Source organism: Aethina tumida, chromosome 4, assembly GCF_024364675.1.
Source record: "Aethina tumida isolate Nest 87 chromosome 4, icAetTumi1.1, whole genome shotgun sequence".
Lineage (NCBI taxonomy): Eukaryota > Metazoa > Arthropoda > Insecta > Coleoptera > Nitidulidae > Aethina > Aethina tumida.
The window spans coordinates 1,876,724-1,897,182 of NC_065438.1; the positions used below are offsets into that span (position 1 = coordinate 1,876,724).

General features: G+C 26.9%; 1 protein-coding gene across 5 annotated transcripts in view; it reads left to right on the plus strand.

Moving 5' to 3' along the window:
• Positions 1 to 20,459, plus strand: part of LOC109596373 (regulating synaptic membrane exocytosis protein 2) — a 37,598-nt gene that overhangs the window by 5,574 nt on the left and 11,565 nt on the right. For 4 of the 5 annotated variants that reach the window (XR_007547843.1, XR_007547844.1, XR_007547845.1 and 1 more), the window contains exons 3-9: positions 4,331 to 4,668; positions 5,481 to 5,692; positions 6,657 to 6,895; positions 10,536 to 10,746; positions 13,147 to 13,320; positions 14,258 to 14,560; positions 17,422 to 17,840. Coding sequence is in view for 1 of the 5 variants with exons in the window: in XM_020011910.2 (XP_019867469.2) it covers positions 4,331 to 4,668; positions 5,481 to 5,692; positions 6,657 to 6,895; positions 10,536 to 10,746; positions 13,147 to 13,320; positions 14,258 to 14,560; positions 17,422 to 17,840 (1,896 nt within the window). In the remaining 4 variants the exon portion in view is untranslated. The remainder of the gene's footprint in view (positions 1 to 4,330; positions 4,669 to 5,480; positions 5,693 to 6,656; positions 6,896 to 10,535; positions 10,747 to 13,146; positions 13,321 to 14,257; positions 14,561 to 17,421; positions 17,841 to 20,459) is intronic. The other variant, XR_007547846.1, reaches the window with a different exon arrangement.

Here is a 20,459-nt window from a genome sequence, read left to right on the forward strand (position 1 = left end):
TTTCAGATCCTAAATATTCCTTATTATTTTGATTATTTTTTACATTATATATTATTTAGAGTTTTTAGATTTTTTAGAAGGTACCAATTTTTTTCATTAATTTGTCTAGTCTTCGATTTTATGTATATTTTGTATTGATCACATTAAATTCTTTAGGTTCTTTGGATCCTTCAGGTTCTTTAAATACGTTAGAATATTTATACCCTTTAAGATCCTAAATATTCCTGATTCTTTGGATTCTTTACATTATATATTATTTAGAGTCTTTAAATTTTTTAGAAGGTACCATTTTTTATTATTTAGAGTCTTTAAATTTTTTTAGAAGGCACCATTTTTTTTATTAATTGGTTTAGTATTCGATTTTATGTATATTTTGTATTTCACATTAAATTCTTTAGGTTCTTTGGATCCTTCAGGTTCTTTAAAAACGTTAGAATATTTATATCCTTTAAGATCCTTAATATTCCTGATTCTTTGGTTGATGGATTCTTTATATTATATATTCTTTAGAGTCTTTATATTTTTAGAAGGTACTAATTATTCAGGTCCTTTATATGTTCTTTATAACAGTTAGGTTAGATTTTTCAATTTCTTTATATATTTTTTAAAAACCTAAAATTATTCTAGTTTAAGTATAATTGTCAATTTTTTTATTTTTATTCACTTAAGTTTTAGAATTAAATCATTAAATTATTTTTTTTTTTAGTCTTTAAAGTCTTTAGACGTTGTTTATTATATTTTAAATATTCTCTATTTTCCAGCTTTGTTGATTTTTTATATATTTTTTATTTTTATAAGTTATTCAGTTCAAATTTTGAATTATTTAAATCCTTTAGGTTTTTTTGGGTATATTTAAGATCTTTGTAAGAGCAAGATTGGATTTTTAAAATTTTCTGTGTTTTAAGAAGAATAATATTTTTATTTTTTATATATTTTTCGAATTATACATATAAATTTTATATTTAAAATTTACAAAATTGTTTATAACTGAATTACCCTCTTGTATATTATATAAATTACATTTAAATAATATTTTTACCACATTTTTAAACTTAAATAACAAATTTTAAAATTAAATAATTCTTTATTAAACATTTCAATTAAATTTGAATTTACTAAGGTAGTCAGTCGATGGCAAAGACAGACACGGGCTTCACCCAAAGATAGAACCAAACGATTGTTTTCGTATTGCGTATAGACCGAGCGTGGCCAGCGGGGGCCGCGTCCTTGAATGGGGGGGCCGACCGCGGGGCGACTCATTGACGGAAGAGCGAGCGAGCGAGAGGGAGGACGAGAAGGGTGCGCTCCTCGTCCGGCGTGTGCACACATACACGCCAGGCACCAGATCCGGGCCCGGCCGGGCCGATTGCGGGCCCATTTCGGGGGTGGACGACGAACGCGTGGGAGACCCATTGTGGAGGATCCGCCGGCATCGACGTGGAGCGGCGTGGGGTTCGCCCGTGCCCTCCGCCGCACCGCCGCCGCCGTTCCGCCGTTTCTCTTACGTCATCGGCTACCGGATATGACGCGCCGTATTGATTCGCCCCCTCATACACCGGCACTCGCACAAATATTTTACAACACTCCGAATAACGCGGCGGAATGGCGGCGAGGGGGACGCTTCTTCACGGGGCTAGGGGATGGGGTTTTTCAAGGCGATCGCTCGTGGAGAAGGTTTTGCGTAAATGGCATAGGAAATGGCACAAGGACGTGTTTGTTGTGCGAGTGTAAACAATGCTTTTCATGGTAAAAGAGAGGACTGAAAGTCAACATAGCACCACTGGTGGTGGTCAGTTTAATGTTGGCCACTAGCTGGACAACCAATTATGTGTCAGGGACAACATTTCAAAATTTAAGACACTAAAATAATGCTTATGTTTAAGACAAGATATAGTCTTGAAGAAAAAATACCTAGAAAACCATAAGCTTACGAATGATCTAAATTCTTGAATTCTAAACATTCTTCTCTTTATTAGATTTATGAGATATAGTGATGTCAATTCTTTAGATTCAGTGAATTCTTTATATGCTTCTGATCTATACTCTTTAAACCTTTTTAACTTTATTGATCACTTAAGATTCAATTATTATTTATTATATATTTATTCTCTTCAAATTATCAATTCTTTAGATTTTTTTTTAATTCTAAATTTAGATTTTTTAGGACTTTAGATTGTAAAAGTTTTAGATAAGTTTAGAGTAGAATTTTAACTTTTAGTTTCTTTATATATTTAATATTCCCCCAATTTATTGTCTTAATATATTAATTTCATTAATATATTTTTTAATCAATCAATAAAATAAGATTTAAAATACTATAAAAAATATGATTTTGATGTTTAATAAATGTTTAAACATCGTGAATGCGCAAACAAATTGTATAATTACAACTACATTCAAAAGGCAATTTTTACAACTGTTGTTAAAAATGGCGAATGCGCCACAAATCCAATAATTTAGTAATTATTAAACAAATTCTAAGAAGAAGTTGATAAAGTAATTTATTTTATGCACTGTTAGATCCATTTTTAACAGGTATTATATAATTTTTTTTAATTAATCAATAAAATAACCTTTAAAATACTATAAAAAATAGGATTTTAATGTTTAATAAATGTTTAAACATCGTGAATGCACAAACAAATTATATAATTACAACTACATTCAAAAGGCAATTAATTTTATGCCTTCAAATGCCTTATCCTAATTCATTTGAGTATTTTAATTAAGTTTTTTGTTTCGCATCCACCATTTTTACAACTGTTGTTAAAAATGGCGAATGCGCCACAAATCCAATAATTAGTTATTATTAAACAAATTCTAAGAATAAGTTGATTATATTAAAAGTAAATTATTTTATGCACTGTTAGATCCATTTTTAACAGATATTATATAATTTTTTTAATTAATCAATAAAATAACCTTTAAAATACTATAAAAAATAGGATTTTGATGTTTAATAAATGTTTAAACATCGTGAATGCACAAACAAATTGTCTAATTACAACTACATTCAAAAGACAATTAATTTTATGCCTTCAAATGACTTATCCTAATTCATTTGAGTATTTTAATTAAGCTTTTTCTTTCGCATCCACCATTTTTACAACTGTTGTTAAAATGGCGAATGCGCCACAAATCCAATAATTTGTTATTATTAAACAAATTCTAAGAAAAAGTTGATTATATTAAAAGTAATTTATTTTATGCACTGTTAGATCCATTTTTAACAGGTATTATATAATTTTTTTTAATTAATCAATAAAATAACCTTTAAAATACTATAAAAAATAGGATTTTAATGTTTAATAAATGTTTAAACATCGTGAATGCACAAACAAATTATATAATTACAACTACATTCAAAAGGCAATTAATTTTATGCCTTCAAATGCCTTATCCTAATTCATTTGAGTATTTTAATTAAGTTTTTTGTTTCGCATCCACCATTTTTACAACTGTTGTTAAAAATGGCGAATGCGCCACAAATCCAATAATTAGTTATTATTAAACAAATTCTAAGAATAAGTTGATTATATTAAAAGTAATTTATTTTATGCACTGTTAGATTCATTTTTAATAGGTACTCTTTAATTTTTTTTAATTAATCAATAAAATAACCTTTGAAACACTATAAAAAATATGATTTTGATGTTTAAAAAATGTTTAAACATCGTAAATGCACAAACAAATTGTATAATTAAAATTACATTCAAAAGGCAATTAATTTTATGTCTTCAAATATCTTATCCTAATTCATTTGAATATTTTAATTAAGTTTTTTGTTGCGCATCCACCATTTTTACAACTGGTGTTAAAAATGGCGAATGCGCCACAAATCCAATATGTATATTTCTTTAATTTGTATTTATTTAACAGATTTGTTATATTTGAGGTTATTTATTTTAACATTTAAAATGATTAGGAATTTGAAATTACCATTATTAATCAAACAACGAACGTTCGAGATAACATCATGTTTGAACAGTAGTAATTATTTTATCAATGACGGCAAAATAATGAATCCGTCAACGCAATAAACGCAAAACTTCTGCCGATATGTAACCAGTCGATTAAAGAAGTCTGCGTCACATCTATTTAGATAACAATTTTATTATCGTAAAAGCTTTTGCCAACGTCACGGGAAAATTTTATACACACATTTTTTTGTTTGTTCACACTTAACCAATATTACCCCGATTCAAAGTACAATTTTGCTCTGTCTCCAATATCATTAAGTGTGTTTTCATATTAATATCATGTTTTGAATCCTGTTAAAGCACCTGTTATTGAACAATTAAATAAATAAATATGTCGTTTCAATTTACAGGTTGTGTGGGTGTGCATCCTGTGCCGCAAGAAGCAAGAGCTGCTCAGCAAGACTGGCCAATGGATGCTGGGCACGCCGCAGGACGCCGAACACCCCCAGATCCAGCAGGCGCCGTCGGACAAACGGCCGAAGCTGGAGCGGGCCCATTCGGCGGCCGAGAAGGAGAACCAACCGTTGCAACGATCGGGCAGCGTGCTGCGCCGCCAGTACTCCGAGCAGGAGCCCCGCGCGCCTTCCTGCGAACGGTACCAGCAGCAGTACAATGAGGAGGACCCCCGGTACTATCAGGGCGAGCTGGAGGGCCTCATGAGGACCCATCCCCATCTGGTCCCAAGAAGGTAATTATTTTATTATATTCCAGTTTCAAAATGTAAAAATTATGATAAAAAACAATAACAAAGTCAATGACAATGACAAAGACTTTAGATTCTTTAGATTTTTTAGATTCTTTATATTCTTTATATTCTTTAGATTCTTTAGATTCTTTAGATTCTTTAGATTCTTTAGATTCTTTAGATTCTTTAGATTCTTTAGATTCTTTAGATTCTTTAGATTCTTTAGATTCTTTAGATTCTTTAGATTCTTTAGATTCTTTAGATTCTTTAGATTCTTTAGATTCTTTAGATTCTTTAGATTCTTTAGATTCTTTAGATTCTTTAGATTCTTTAGATTCTTTAGATTCTTTAGATTCTTTAGATTCTTTAGATTCTTTAGATTCTTTAGATTCTTTAGATTCTTTAGATTCTTTAGATTCTTTAGATTCTTTAGATTCTTTAGATTGAATATAATGAAGGAGACAAAGGCAGTGATAAAGACAATGACAAAGACAAAGACAGTGACAAAGACAGTAACAAAGACAAAGATAAAGACAAGTATAAAGACAAAGACAAAGAAAGACTAAGAGTATGATAAAGAAAGACAATGACAAAGACTGTTTAATGAATATGTGGTCCAGTTATCCAATTTTAACAAAATTTGAAGGCAAAAAATCATTATCACATTTTGAAGTCTCTGTCAATGAGTTCTTGGGATACTCAGCTATACAAGGTGTTTTTAAAATTGTTGGTCAATATTTAGAAGTACGTAGAACATAAACAATAATGTTCTCTTCTATGTCAGTGATTGTGATGGATTCATGTCTTTGTTCAAGGTATCCGGATCCGGAGCCTGATCCGTCAGTGATGGACCATTCGCAGCAAAGATTGCCGTCATCAAGTGCCAATAAGAAACATAAAAGAAGTGGTTCCACGAAGAATAGACAACATACACCGCAAGTGCAAATTCAGAGGTCTTTCAGCAGTTCCGAAGAAGATCTGAAGTCGACACCAGAATATGGCAGCGATGAAAGAGACAGCGAAAAAGGTAATAATGTTTGTATTTTAATGGAGTAGATTATTATTAATTATTAGATGTTTGTATCCAATTGTGTACATGTCAAAATGTTTTGAGTTTAAAAGTGGAGACATTGGACTTTGGAAACATGGCTGAACATGTACCCAATTGGACTGAACTATTAGAAAGTAGAACAAATCTTTTCTAAATCTTACTAAAAACAACCAGTACGTTGTTGCTCCCATATTGTAGGATACCATTAAACTTTTAACATATTTATTTTAGAAGTTTTGTATTCATTTATATAGGAATGAGCGTAAGTAATTCCAGTTTTAAGAATCTGTATAGCACACAGCATAAATCCCAATCGTAACCCATACCCAAAATAATAATAATAATAATAATATTAATAATTAAGTTGCATCAATGCAATTAAAGAAAAATTGACCGATTCTGCGTTTACAGGAAATCACGAGAGAGATAAAATATCCGATAGATTGAGTCGACAAGCCATATTAGATGAAAAAATCAAAAAGTTTCTGGCGGTGAGAACAACAAATCATTTCAGATGCCAGCGCTGGTTTCTGATGATTTAAAATGTCACTGTTTTTTAAACTTTGTTACAACTTGCATCATGTTTGTTTTAAATGGAAGAAGTTTAAGAAATGTGTGCAGAAACCAAAAATCTCGATGTATTTTCTTTGTGCATGTCGATGGTTGTCTATCACGCTGCTTGAGCACTCTTCATATTTCTTGCATATCGGAAGTTTGCCTCGATTTTAACTTGGTTATGGAATTGATTGTGTTTTTTGATTAATCCAATGATCCACACATTTAACTGGGTTACAACTAACTGTACAATAACTGATGCTAATAAATACTTACCCTTCTTAGTTTGGCATTTTTATGTGTGGTACATATAAGCCGTGTAAAGGTGCCAAACGAAAAACAGTCGGTTTGGAAACAGAGCAACAGCAAATCGGAAAATGTTTAGGAAATAATGGCGATTGGCCGCCACTGAGCCAATATATCGTGGCGCCGCACCAGTCGCACAGGCCGCTGCAGGACGTGACGGCCGACAACAGATGTTTCACCGAGCGCAGAAAGAAAACGGTCAGGTTTGATCAGCATGACGGTAGGCAGGGTTCCCAGGATTCCCACAGGGATTCGGGAATCGACACGTCGTCGACGTTCACATCGAGCGAGGACTCGACGAGAGGAGACTTGCCCAAGGTGTGACACCAAGCCAACACCTGCAAAATTATCCTGAAAAGTCTAAATTATCAATTAGTTTATCCTTCATCAGTTTCTGTTGTCTTGGGACACAAAATTGCAATAAATAATCAGAATAAATCAATCTACAATCAAATTAATCTTTAATAATATTATTTAATTTATGTATTTTTGTTTAAAACTGTTATTATTAATAATATAGTAACATAATAATAAAAAAAATGAGAAGTTAATAATTTAGACTCTTCCCTTTAACTTGTTAATTAAACGTATAAACAAATATAATTAATTATTCATTAATTAGTTGTGTAATACTCAATTAGTACTACTACTGTTTAATTAACAAAACACATTAGAAGTAGTTCATTGAAAGCAGTTAGTCAAATATTCAGTTTCCTTCAACATCTTCACTGTTGAGACATCCATGATACGCTAATTAAAAAATTTTAGGATTTTCACTTCTTAGTGTATCACATGTTTCTGTGTTCAAATAACATTGTAATTGAAAAAATAATTCATCTAGCAACTCTTAAAATTGAAAATTATTCATATAATTTACAACAAATTTAAGAGTTATTTGAAAAATAACTTTAAAGTTATCCCAACTAATTTACCTGTGGTGTTAATTAGCTTAAATTATTCAATAATGTCTAGAAAATTACATAAGGACTCAGTTTTAATTTGATCTTCACATTTTTCTTAACAAATAACAAATATTTGAGAGTTTATCGAAAAATAAACAATTGATTTAAAATCATCCCAACTTAAATTATTTAATAATTTATAAAAAAATAATTAGAAACTAAGTTTTATTTTAATCTTCATATTCTGATTAAATATATTTGAGAGATTATTGAATAATAAACAATAAAATCAACCCAAATGTTTTAACTGAAGAATTAATTATCTTAAATTATTCAAGAATGTATAGAGAAATTTTCTTAATAAATTAAGAATATTTGAAAGTTTATTGAAAAATAAATAATAAATTTAAAGTTATCCCAAATGTTTTAACTGAAGCATTAATTAGCTTAAATTATTCAATAATATATAGAAAAATCTTCTTAATAAATTAAGAATATTTGAGAGTTTATTAAATAATAAGCAGTAAATTTAAAGTTATCTCAAATGTTTTAACTGAAGTATTAATTGGATTAAATTATTCAATAATATACAGAAAATTACTTAAGAACTAAGTTTTAATTTAATATTCTATTCTTCTCAACAAATTGAAAATATTTGAGAGTTTATTGAATAATGAACAGTAAATTTAAAGTCATCCCAAATGTTTTAACTTAAGTATTCAACATCTTAAATTATTCAGTAATATATACAAAATTACTGAAAAAATAAGTTTATATTTAATCTTCATATTATTCTTAATAAATTATGAAAATTTGAGAGGTTATTGAAAAATAAACAGTAAATTTAAAGACATCCCAAATGTTTTAACTGAAGTATTAATTGGATTAAATTATTCAATAATATACAGAAAATTACTTAAAAACTAAGTTTTAATTTAATATTCTATTCTTCTCAACAAATTAAAAATATTTAAGAGTTTATTGAATAATAAACAGTAAATTTAAAGTCATCCCAAATGTTTTAACTTAAGTATTCAACATCTTAAATTATTCAGTAATATATATAAAATTACTGAAAAAATAAGTTTATATTTAATCTTCATATTATTCTTAATAAATTATGAAAATTTGAGAGGTTATTGAAAAATAAACAGTAAATTTAAAGTCATCCCAAATGTTTTAACTGAAGTATTAATTGGATTAAATTATTCAATAATATACAGAAAATTACTTAAGAACTAAGTTTTAATTTAATATTCTATTCTTCTCAACAAATTAAAAATATTTAAGAGTTTATTGAATAATAAACAGTAAATTTAAAGTCATCCCAAATGTTTTAACTTAAGTATTCAACATCTTAAATTATTCAGTAATATATATAAAATTACTGAAAAAATAAGTTTATATTTAATCTTCATATTATTCTTAATAAATTATGAAAATTTGAGAGGTTATTGAAAAATAAACAGTAAATTTAAAGTCATCCCAAATGTTTCAACTGAAGTATTAATTGGATTAAATTATTCAATAATATACAGAAAATTACTTAAGAACTAAGTTTTAATTTAATATTCTATTCTTCTCAACAAATTGAAAATATTTGAGAGCTTATTGAATAATAAACAGTAAATTTAAAGTCATCCCAAATGTTTTAACTTAAGTATTAAACATCTTAAATTATTCAATAATATGAAGAAAATTCTTCTTAATAAATTAAGAATATTTGACAATTTATTGACAAATAAATAATAAATTTAAAGTCATCCCAAATGTTTTAAGTGAAGTATTAATTAACTTCAATAGTATATAGAAAAATACTTAAGAAATAAGTTTTTATTTAATCTTCATATTCTTCTTAACAAATTAAGAATATTTTACATTATATGTAAATAAAGATAAAAAATAATAAAAAAGTGATGTTAAAAAAATATAAAATAAATAAAAATTGTAAATTTTTATATGTAATTTTTTTTTAAATAATTGTGTTAAATAAAAAAATAGGTTAAACCTCAAATATTTATGCAAAAAAGAGAATTATTTTTTTAATAATTATTAGAGCTCTGTACTAATATATCACTTAGATTGTAAGTTTTCCCTGAAAACATTTCAGCATGTCATTTTTTCAAAATTTTGTGTATCTGGCCGAAACTATCGCAACGCCTGGCTTTGCATTTGTAACGATTTGTGACATGTAAGTCCGAAAGAAATCACATAAGACCTTTTTAATGTTTCGAAATATATATTTTTTGTAATCCACGAACGGTTGTTCCATTGCTAATAATCGCCCAGCGATTGGTAACATTTATTTTGAAGTTTTTACGACTTTGACCACCGTTCCGGAAAATAATTCCGTATAGATGGTGCACATTTGGCAAGGGCTTAAAATGTAGAGCAATCGTCCTGTCCGAAACACTACTTCAGCGGCGTATTTTTGTAGCAATTAATTCTTTTGTTTGGGGGGTGTGTTGTTTTAATTTTACAAGATGTAGTCAACGTTTTTCTAGTGGGATAATTTATGGATTGGGGCTGGATGGGAAGGGAATAAATTACTCTTATTAACTCAAAAAACTCAGCTGAATTCGTATGATAAATTGGAAATCCAGATGTGATTTGTTTGATGTACATATTGATCTGCCCTCAGATATTATCGTTATTCATTCCTTGATACGTCACTGAAATAGCATGTATGACAAAAAGCAAAGTGGAACAAATATTCGTGGGTTTCTATTTTGCCCCGCCGAAACTGTTATACATTATCTCTTAGACTTGGCCTAGTACCAAATATTTTGGCAGACAACTCTCGGAGGAAAGGTCTTTATGTTATTTTTTGCTTTGTAGATGAATTTATTACTGCAGAGTTAAGCTTTAGATTACGCATTGTGGAACTAAATCTACAAAAACATCCACCGTTATTACGAATAAAAATTACTAACCCAACAACCATTGAAACTTTATGATGGATAATGATGGTGGATGTTTCCTCGACCATTGCTTGCAGCTTCATTAGTAAATACCTGACTGTGAGTACTTGTACGAACCAGTTTTTCTTAAAACAGCATCCCCTATCGTGGCAAGTCTCCGCCGACGGCACGAGAATGATCGGGCACATGATTTTGCGAAGAGGAAGGGACATGAACGGAAGCAGTGCGGCCATATTGGGCCTCAAGGTGGTCGGAGGGAAAATTTTAGAAAACGGGTTTAAAGGCGCGGTCATTGAGAAAGTTAAAAAGGGTAGCATCGCCGACGTGGAGGGACAACTGAGACCAGGTTAGCATCCGTCAAAGGATAACCACAAAAACTGAGTAAAAATTAATTTTTATATATACATTTTTGTAACATATTAAAACAACAAAACCGTCTCCAAAAAATATTTAGCTTTTAATAAATTTTTAAAAATGAAATTTATAATTTTATCTTTGAAGGTAACAGTTTAAAACAATTCCTGAAAATTTTAATTGGTTAAATTTAATTAAATAGATTAGATAGATTCTATTTATTTTATTTACTTTATTTATTTTATTTATTATATTTGTTTCATTTATTTTACTTATTTGAATTAATTAAATTAATTTACTTATTTTAATTATTTTGTTTATTCAATTTTATTTTATTATTTTATGTATTTTATAATTTTATTTTTGAAAGTTTAAAGTTATATATATTTTATGTATTTTATATATTTTACATATTTGCACATGTTTCATATTTTACATATCTTACATTTCTTACATATCTTACATTTCTTACATATCTTACATATTTTATTATTTTATATATTTTATATAATTTATATAATTTATATATTTTATAATTTTAATTTCGAAAGTTAAAAGTTTAGTAAAATAGATTATTTTATTGATTATTTTATTTATTCAATTTTTTTAATTATTTTATATAATTTATATATTTATTTTATATATTTTATGTATTTTACATATTTTACACATGTTTCATATTTTACATATTTTAAATATCTTACATATCTCACATTTCTTACATATCTTACATTTCTTACATACTTTATTTAATTATTTTATATAATTTATATATTTTATGTATTTTATATATTTTACATATCTTACATATCTTTTACATCTTATATATTTTATACATTTTATATATTTTACACAATTTATATATTTTAAATATTTTATATATTTTATATATTTTATATAATTTATATAATTTATATATTTTATATATTTTGTATATTTTATATATTTTATATATTTTATATATTTTATATATTTTATATATTTTATATATTTTATATATTTTATATATTTTATATATTTTATATATTTTATATAATTTATATATTTTATATATTTAATATATTTTATATGTTTTATATGTTTTATATATTTTATATATTTTATATATTTTATATAATTTATATATTTTATATATTTTATATATTTTGTATATTTTATATATTTTATATATTTTATATAATTTATATATTTTATGTATTTTATATATTTTACATATCTTACATATCTTTTACATTTTATATATTTTACACAATTTATATATTTTAAATATTTTATATATTTTATATATTTTATATATTTTATATATTTTATATATTTTATATATTTTATATATTTTATATATTTTATATATTTTATATATTTTATATATTTTATATATTTTATATATTTTATATATTTTATATATTTTATATATTTTATATATTTTATATATTTTATATATTTTATATATTTTATATATTTTATATATTTTATATATTTTATATATTTTATATATTTTATATATTTTATATATTTTATATATTTTATATATTTTATATAATTTATATATTTTGTATATTTTATATATTTTATATATTTTATATAATTTATATATTTTATATATTTAATATATTTTATATGTTTTATATGTTTTATATGTTTTATATATTTTATATATTTTATATATTTTATATATTTTATACATTTTATATGTTTTATATATTTTATATATGTTTTATATATTTTATATATGTTTTATATATTTTATATATTTTATTTATTTTATATATTTTATATATTATTTTATATGTTTTATATATTTTATATATTTTATTTATTTTATATATTTTATATATTTATATATTTTACATATTTTACATATTTTACTTATTTTACATATCTTATACATTTTACATACCTTACATTTCTTACATATCTTATATATCTTACATATCTTAAATTTCTTACATATCTTACAGATCTTACATATCTTATAGATCTTACATATCTAACATATCTTACATATCTTATCTTACATATTTATTTTACTAATGTGTGCATTTTATATTTTAATTATTTATTTTGTAAAAAAAATTCTTTAATTTGAATAAATAATTCAAATTTTTTGTCATTAGAGAAACATAAAAATTATCAGTTTTTATCAAATAGATTATTATTACATTAAAAATTACTCAGTGTTTGTACAACTATCCTGACACCGTATATAATTTTAAGATCAATCATAAAACCGACCTTCCTAATCATTTTCACAAATCGATTGAGCCCGATAAGATTTTTTTCATTGATTTATCTAAATTGTAATAACGTGCCATAAATAGTCACTCTTGAGGCTCACCAATCTCATACCCCTCCAAGTTTCGACTGCTGTGAACATCCTGAAATTATTTTCCAGGCGACGAGGTGATAGAATGGAACGGAAGGTCGTTGCAGGGCAAGTCGTACCAGGAAGTGTCGGACATAATCGCTGAGAGTAAGCAAGAACAAAACGTGGAACTAATAGTTTCCAGGAGCATGGGCAACCGAAGGGCAGCCCAGGCGAATTGGAGGCAATCGGTCGCTCAAAGAGGTATAATTTTTTACCATTACCCCCGGGGATTATCCATTTTATTGCGATGGATAGACTCGTTTATTAGCAATGTTACGAGCACTAAACACACTGCTAAAACCACACCAGAGCACCTTTCAAACAGACCACACTGTTATTTGTGTTTATATTTTATACTTTTATTGTAATTGTTGCGTATGGTTGTTTTGTGTATTTTTTTTCTTCCTTCTTAGTTAGAAGTAGTGATACTGTGAAAATTAATGGGAGCAACAACTGTGTGTTTCGGACTCGTAATTGTCAGGTGTAGACGTTTTTTCACTGTGGTGTTTGATGTGGTGTCACCAAAAGTAATGTCAGTTTATTTTAGGACTAATTGCAAGCAGGGTACTTACCTAGCAGTACTACCATTACGTCTTACAATTGATATTGGAAAATTAATGGAGTTTGTTATTAATTTTTTTTAAAACAAAACCAATTAGACACTGCTAAATATGTTAAACAATATTTCTGAATCAAGATTTTAAGTCTTGAGTTCAATTTTTTATTAATTAATGTAATTAATGTTATATTTAACTTCAATTTTCACTATTTTCCAATAGTTGTTTATTAGTTTTCAAATATTTTATTACAATCATTGAAAATATGATAAATTTTTACAAAATCCAATTTTTTATTTAATTGTACAAAATTTTGGACTGTTTAAAATATTAAAAATTATTAAATATTCTTTAATAAAAAAATTAGTAGTTATAGTAATTTTTTGACTATATTAAATTTAAAATAGATAAAATATTTTATTATAAATAAATACTAAAATTAATTAATGAAATTATATACATTATACACGACCGACACGATCGTTTTAGTTTTATTAAATGTTTTTTTCCAACAATCGAACTCAAGCCGTAAAATTAATTCGGAAATCCGCAATTCACCCCTAACCCGGCAATTCCCGCAGGCCAGCCGGGCGGGCAGTGGCACCAGCAGGACAGCGAGCTGTACGAACGGCCCCACGTCCTGGTCACGTCGCCGGGCAGTCCGGAACGGCAGGAGACGGCGCCGTCGCTGGCGCCCAGCGTCGGCGGCCGCGTCCAAGTGCGTCTCGGCTTCGACCCCACCACCCTCCAGCTGCTCGTGACCATCGTGTGCGCCAGCGGTCTGACGCCGCGGTCGCCCCACCAGCCCCGCAATCCCTACTGCAAGCTGTTCCTGCTGCCCGACCGGAGCGAGAAGAGCAAACGGAGGACGAGGACGTTGGCCGGTGAGATTTTTAGCATAGAGACTTAACTAGAGGTTCACTTTTTACTTCGTAGAGCTTTATTTTATTAGTAGGCATTTAGATAATTTGCAGATTTTAAATGTAGACAATTAAATTTAGAGATTTATTAAATAAAATATTAATGAAAACATAATATTAAGTTAAAAATTAATATAAAACTAGTTTGTATAAAAATAAATTGTAGTTATTAATATTATTAAATTAAAATCTATTCTTATTTAAATATTGAAGGGTTGAATCAATTTTTTTAAAAGGGTATACATAAATTTCCTTTCAAATTATAACATAGTTATTTAATTCAAAATTGTAGAATATTTGTCGGGACTTCAAAAGTAGAAAAGCTTAACAATATTTTTCTATTATCTTTTTAAATAAAAACCAAATTTTATTAAATAAAATATGATAATTTTACTTCAAAAAATAATTTTTAATATAAACATATATTTATTATTAATTAATAAACCCAATTAGTGTGATAAAATTTAAAAATTTAAATTACTTTATAATAATTTTGATATTAAGATATATTATTCTATTTTTCAAATTTTGGTGAATGCACAACAAGATTAAAATAATTTCTAATTATCATACTTTTTATTTAGTTAAACTAAAATTAATTCAAATAATAAATGATAAAATAATTTAGAATTGAATTTTAAGAATATGTTTTACTTCATTTGAGATTAAATCTTTAGTTTAATTTTTATGGTAATTTTACAACAAATTTATATCAAAAATTTTATATTTTTAAAAGAAGTCAGTAAATTAATTAATAATTATGAAAGTATAAAATTAAAACAATCTTAAGTTACATATGTCATTTAATTACTTTTAATATTTTAGTTTTAATATTTAATTTTAAAAAATATTAAAATATACATTAGATTATTATTATTATATAATCTGATTCTACTTTGTCAGAAATATAAAATAAAATTTTAATTCATAAATTACTTTTATTAGAAATAGTTTTAATCATAAAATATTTAAAGGTACATTTAATTTTTATATATTTTTTAATTACATTTTTTTAAATGCAACTTCTGTTGAATTCAAATAAATGTGAAAAGTTTTTAATTGCAACAATTTTTCATAAAATAAATTTTTGTTATTAACTTATTTAATATTTTTAATTACACATATTTATATTCAAATTTTGGTGAATGCACCATAAGATTAATATTTCCGTATAACAATAGAAAATATTATTTAAAATATAATTAAACAATTTACACTTTTTATATATTCATCCAACTATTTGGTAATTAGAAATTAGAATTGAAAAACATTTGACGAAACTCCTATATTAGTTTTTTTATCATCCTATAAATTTTATTTATTAATTAATTATTGGCAAATTTTAAAATATATATTTTTAAAGATTTTCTGTAAATTCATAAATTATTATTATTGTGTAAATTGATTCCAGTTTATCAAAAATATGAATATAAAATTTTAAATCATAAATTATACATATTATTCATTTATTTTTTTTTAAATAGGTTTAATTATAAAATATAAAAATGCATATTTAATTTTGAGATGTTTTTTTATTCCAATTTTTTAAATGCAATTTTGATGAACTCAAATAAATCTTAAATATTTTAAATGCAACAATTTTTCATAAAATAAATTTTATTTATTAATTTTGTTAAATTAATTATTAATTTTAATTACACATTTTTATATTCAAATTTTGGTGAGATTAATATTTAAATATAACATATATATATATATATATATATATAACTATTTGGTAACTAAAAATTAATTAAAATAATCAGTATTCAAATAATAGAATTAAATAATAATTAGATTAATCAATTTAGAAAAAAATATAAATTTTGGCATATTTTGACTTATCAAACAATTTTATATTAATATTACAATTGAAGAACGTTTAACAAGACTCCTAAATTAGTTTTCCTATGAATTTTAATTATTAATTAATTATTAACAAATACAGAAATGTATATGTTAAAAACAGAATTTTTGATATATTTTTAAAGAATTTATATAATTTGTGTTTATTTTTTTATATAAATGTTTAAGCCAGTAAAATGAAATCCAAAAATAGAAAATAATTGCTTAATAGTTAATACATTAATAGATTTTTAATATTCCAATTAAATTCTAAAAATAAATTCAGAGGTTTATAAATTTTTAATTAATTAATTCCAATAGAATCTGTAATGAAAATATACATTAAAAAATCACAATTTATTAATTTTTTATGAGAAATTGTTAATAAAGAATGATCTGAAAAGTTTTGGAGGATATAAATTGTTTAATTTTAATACCACTCTTCGATCCGGTGAATCTACAATATGTTCACAGCTACTGACGTCATCGTTGCCTATAACTCGACTTTACCGCAATCTGTATGTGGTTAAGTAAAGATTAACAACTGATAAATTATATTTACTAGTTTAATAATTGTGGGAATGGAAAGGGGATTAGTTTCTAGGTTAATCAGACACTTTGGTAAAGATTTATTTCATTAAAATGGCAGGACATTTTGGCACAAACAAATAGTTGGAATCAATAAATCTATACTTTATTCACAAATGGAATAAAATGTTTTTACTATGAAATATTAAATTAAAATAAATTTATTAAAATAAATAAAAAAGAAATACATTTCTTCTGTATCTTAAATTAAATTTACAGGCACTGATTTATTAAGAACAATTTTTTAAAATTTTTAATTTGCTTCAGGGGAATAGACTATAGTTCGTAAATTATATTTTTGATTTTGTACACTTTTTGATTTAGTATTTTAATAATTAATTAATTAATTAATATCCTGGTTATGTATAAATAAATGTACAATGAAAATTTAGGTACCACGGAACCTATGTGGAACCAAACGTTCGCGTACGCCGGCCTACGTCGCTCCGACCTGCGTCTACGCGCCCTCGAGATCACCGTCTGGGACTACGTCCGGTACGGCGCCAACGACTTCCTCGGCGAGGCCATCGTCGAACTGTGGCCGCTCGACGAACAGCCCACCTGGCGCACGCTCGGACCGCACGAGGAGGTCGCCCTGACGCCGAGCGAGCACCTGTCGCCGCCCAGCACCGGGTCCCGGTTCTCCGACAGCGACACGCCGTCCGAGTGCGAGATCGACGGGAACAGGGAGCGGCGCGGCGCCGATGGCGCCAGCGTCTCCAGCGTGGGCAGCTCCACCAGTCCGCCCAGGGACACGGACCGCAGGTCGAGGCGGGACCAGGAGGTAGCCTATAATCCGGGATACAGAAGAGTAAGTCGCACCCCAATCAAATATTTACATACAATTTTAACTGCAATTACAGCAAAAGTTAAGAAACTCCATTTTTCTTCTCCTCTTCTGTCATTTTACTTAAGAAGTGAAGTTGTATCGAAAATAACAATAGTTCATTACAAAGATGAGTAAATTATCCATCCAATGGTACTTAATTCCTTTCGAAAGGTGTGAAAATAACTGAGTTATAGCAGTAGAAAGTTCAGTTAACTACTGCCTGAAATGCTCCTAAAATGAACTGTCTCCAACTGTTCTTATAGATACATACTGAATTAAAATTTCAGGAAATAAATGAAAAATTTGGAGATTTAGTAACATATACATATTGTCTTCTTGTTCTCTCTATCATATCATCATATCATATTAAGAAGAAGGTTTTTTCACTGTTGAAATGGATGAAGCAACTATCCAATCAATATTTACCTAATTTTGATATATTAGGGTTTGAAATGTTTGTAATTCAATAAGTTATGCATGATTCAAAGCCAATGTGATTGAAAATTATCAAAAATTGCATAAAATTTGATCTTTCAGCAACCTGTAACTCACTTATTTATCTTTCAGCTGATTTTCAGCTCACACGAATAGTCCAAGAAAATGAAAGCAAACATTTGTAAGCCAAAGATATTATTACTAACATAAAAATAGATTGTATAAAATGAGTTTTGGCCAAAACTTTTATTTATAATTATATTTTAAAAATATAATTTACTAGTACCTCTTAGGATTTTACTGAAGACATTTTATTACGTTAGAAAGATGTATAGATTATGCATCCAATGGTACTTATTGTAATTCATTTCAATTGGTGTAAAAATAACTGAGTTACAACTGTAGAAAGTTCAGTTTAACAACTGTCTGAAATGTTTCTAAAATGATTTGTCTTCAAATATTCTTATAGATATGTAGAGAATTAAAATTTCAGAAAATAAATGACAAATTTAGAGATTTAGTGGCATAAACCATTGTCTTCTTGTTCTTTCTATCACATCATCATATCATATCAAGATGAAGCTCTTTTCACAGTTGAAAGGGATGAAGCAACTATCCAATCAATATTTACCCAATTTTAATCTGTTGGGGCTTGAAATGTTTGTAATTCAATAAGCTATGGATGACTGCTGGCTTATGTGACTGAAAATCATCAAAAATTTCATAAAATTTGAACTCATTTATCTTTCAGGAGATTTTCAGCTCACACGAATAGTCCAAGAAAATGGAAGTAAAAATTTGTAACCCTGAGACATTATTACCAACAGTAAAATAGATTGAATAATATATTCAAATTCAATATATTATATATATATAATATATTCAAATTTAATATTTTAAAAATATTATTGTTAAGATTTTATTTAAGAAACATGAGTAAATTATGCGACTAATGGTATCTAAAATAAAAAGTGTAACTCACTTATTTATCTTTCAGTCGATTTTCAGCACACCAAGAAAATGTACATTTAAAAATAGACTATTTGAAGTGAGTTTTAGTTCAAAGTTTCATTAATAATTATATTTTAGAAATGTGATTTACTGGATTAGTATTTTATTGAAGAAATTTTATAAAGTTAATATAAAAATAGAATAATAAATTGAAATATCAGCATGAGTAGGAATATAAAATTGAAAATTTGCCCTTTATTGACGAATCAATTACTCCAATAGAAGAGTCGCTGGCTGGGGCTGCGTGCATGGAGTGTATTTTTAGATGAAGCCTTTGGATAACGCGGCCCGCTTTTGATGTAATTGCACTTCAAAAAATGCAGTCTAATGTAATTAATGTAAACAATATCATTTGCTCTTGAAATCGCGGCCTATAAAAGCTTATTAGCACACGCTTAAAATCGCGTACAAATAAAATCAATAACCTCTGTCTCTCTCGCATCTCGATACATACACGTACAAAGTACATTGTTCACTCAATCGACAAATAAAGCCGGTGAAATATTATAAGGCTGCCAGCCGAGCAAACTTAGTTATGTTGACCTGATTTACTTAATTAGCAATTTATTGGTGGGCTTGTGCAATTCGGTTTATTTGCGTTGCAATTTCAAGATAATGGACTAAGTAATTTGATTCGGTGGCAATATGTTTGCTATTAAAGCTGAAGAGAAAACAATTTCTTGTCGTTGGTTGGTTGGTTGTGGTGGTTCCTTGGAGTGCGACGTCAAATTGCATTCAGTCAAATTAATTTTATGAATACGTCCCTAATTTTCTTTGAATCAGATTAATTTAAAAATTAATGGATATGATCAATGCTAGTAAATCATATTTTGAAAATATAATTATGAATGAAAGTTTGGTCCAAAACACATTTTATATAATCTACGTTACTGCCTCATATTTTCTGGGGCAATTCGAGTGAACTGAAAACCAGCTGAATGATAAATAAGGGAGTTACAGTTGCTGAAAGTTCAAATTTTATGAAATTTTTGATGATTTTCAGTCACATTAGTCAGCAGTCATCCATAGCTTATTGAATTACAAACATTTCAAGCCCCAACAGATTAAGATTGGGTAAATATTGATTGGATAGTTGCTTCATCCCTTTCAACTGTGAAAAGAGCTTCATCTTGATATGATATGATGATGTGATAG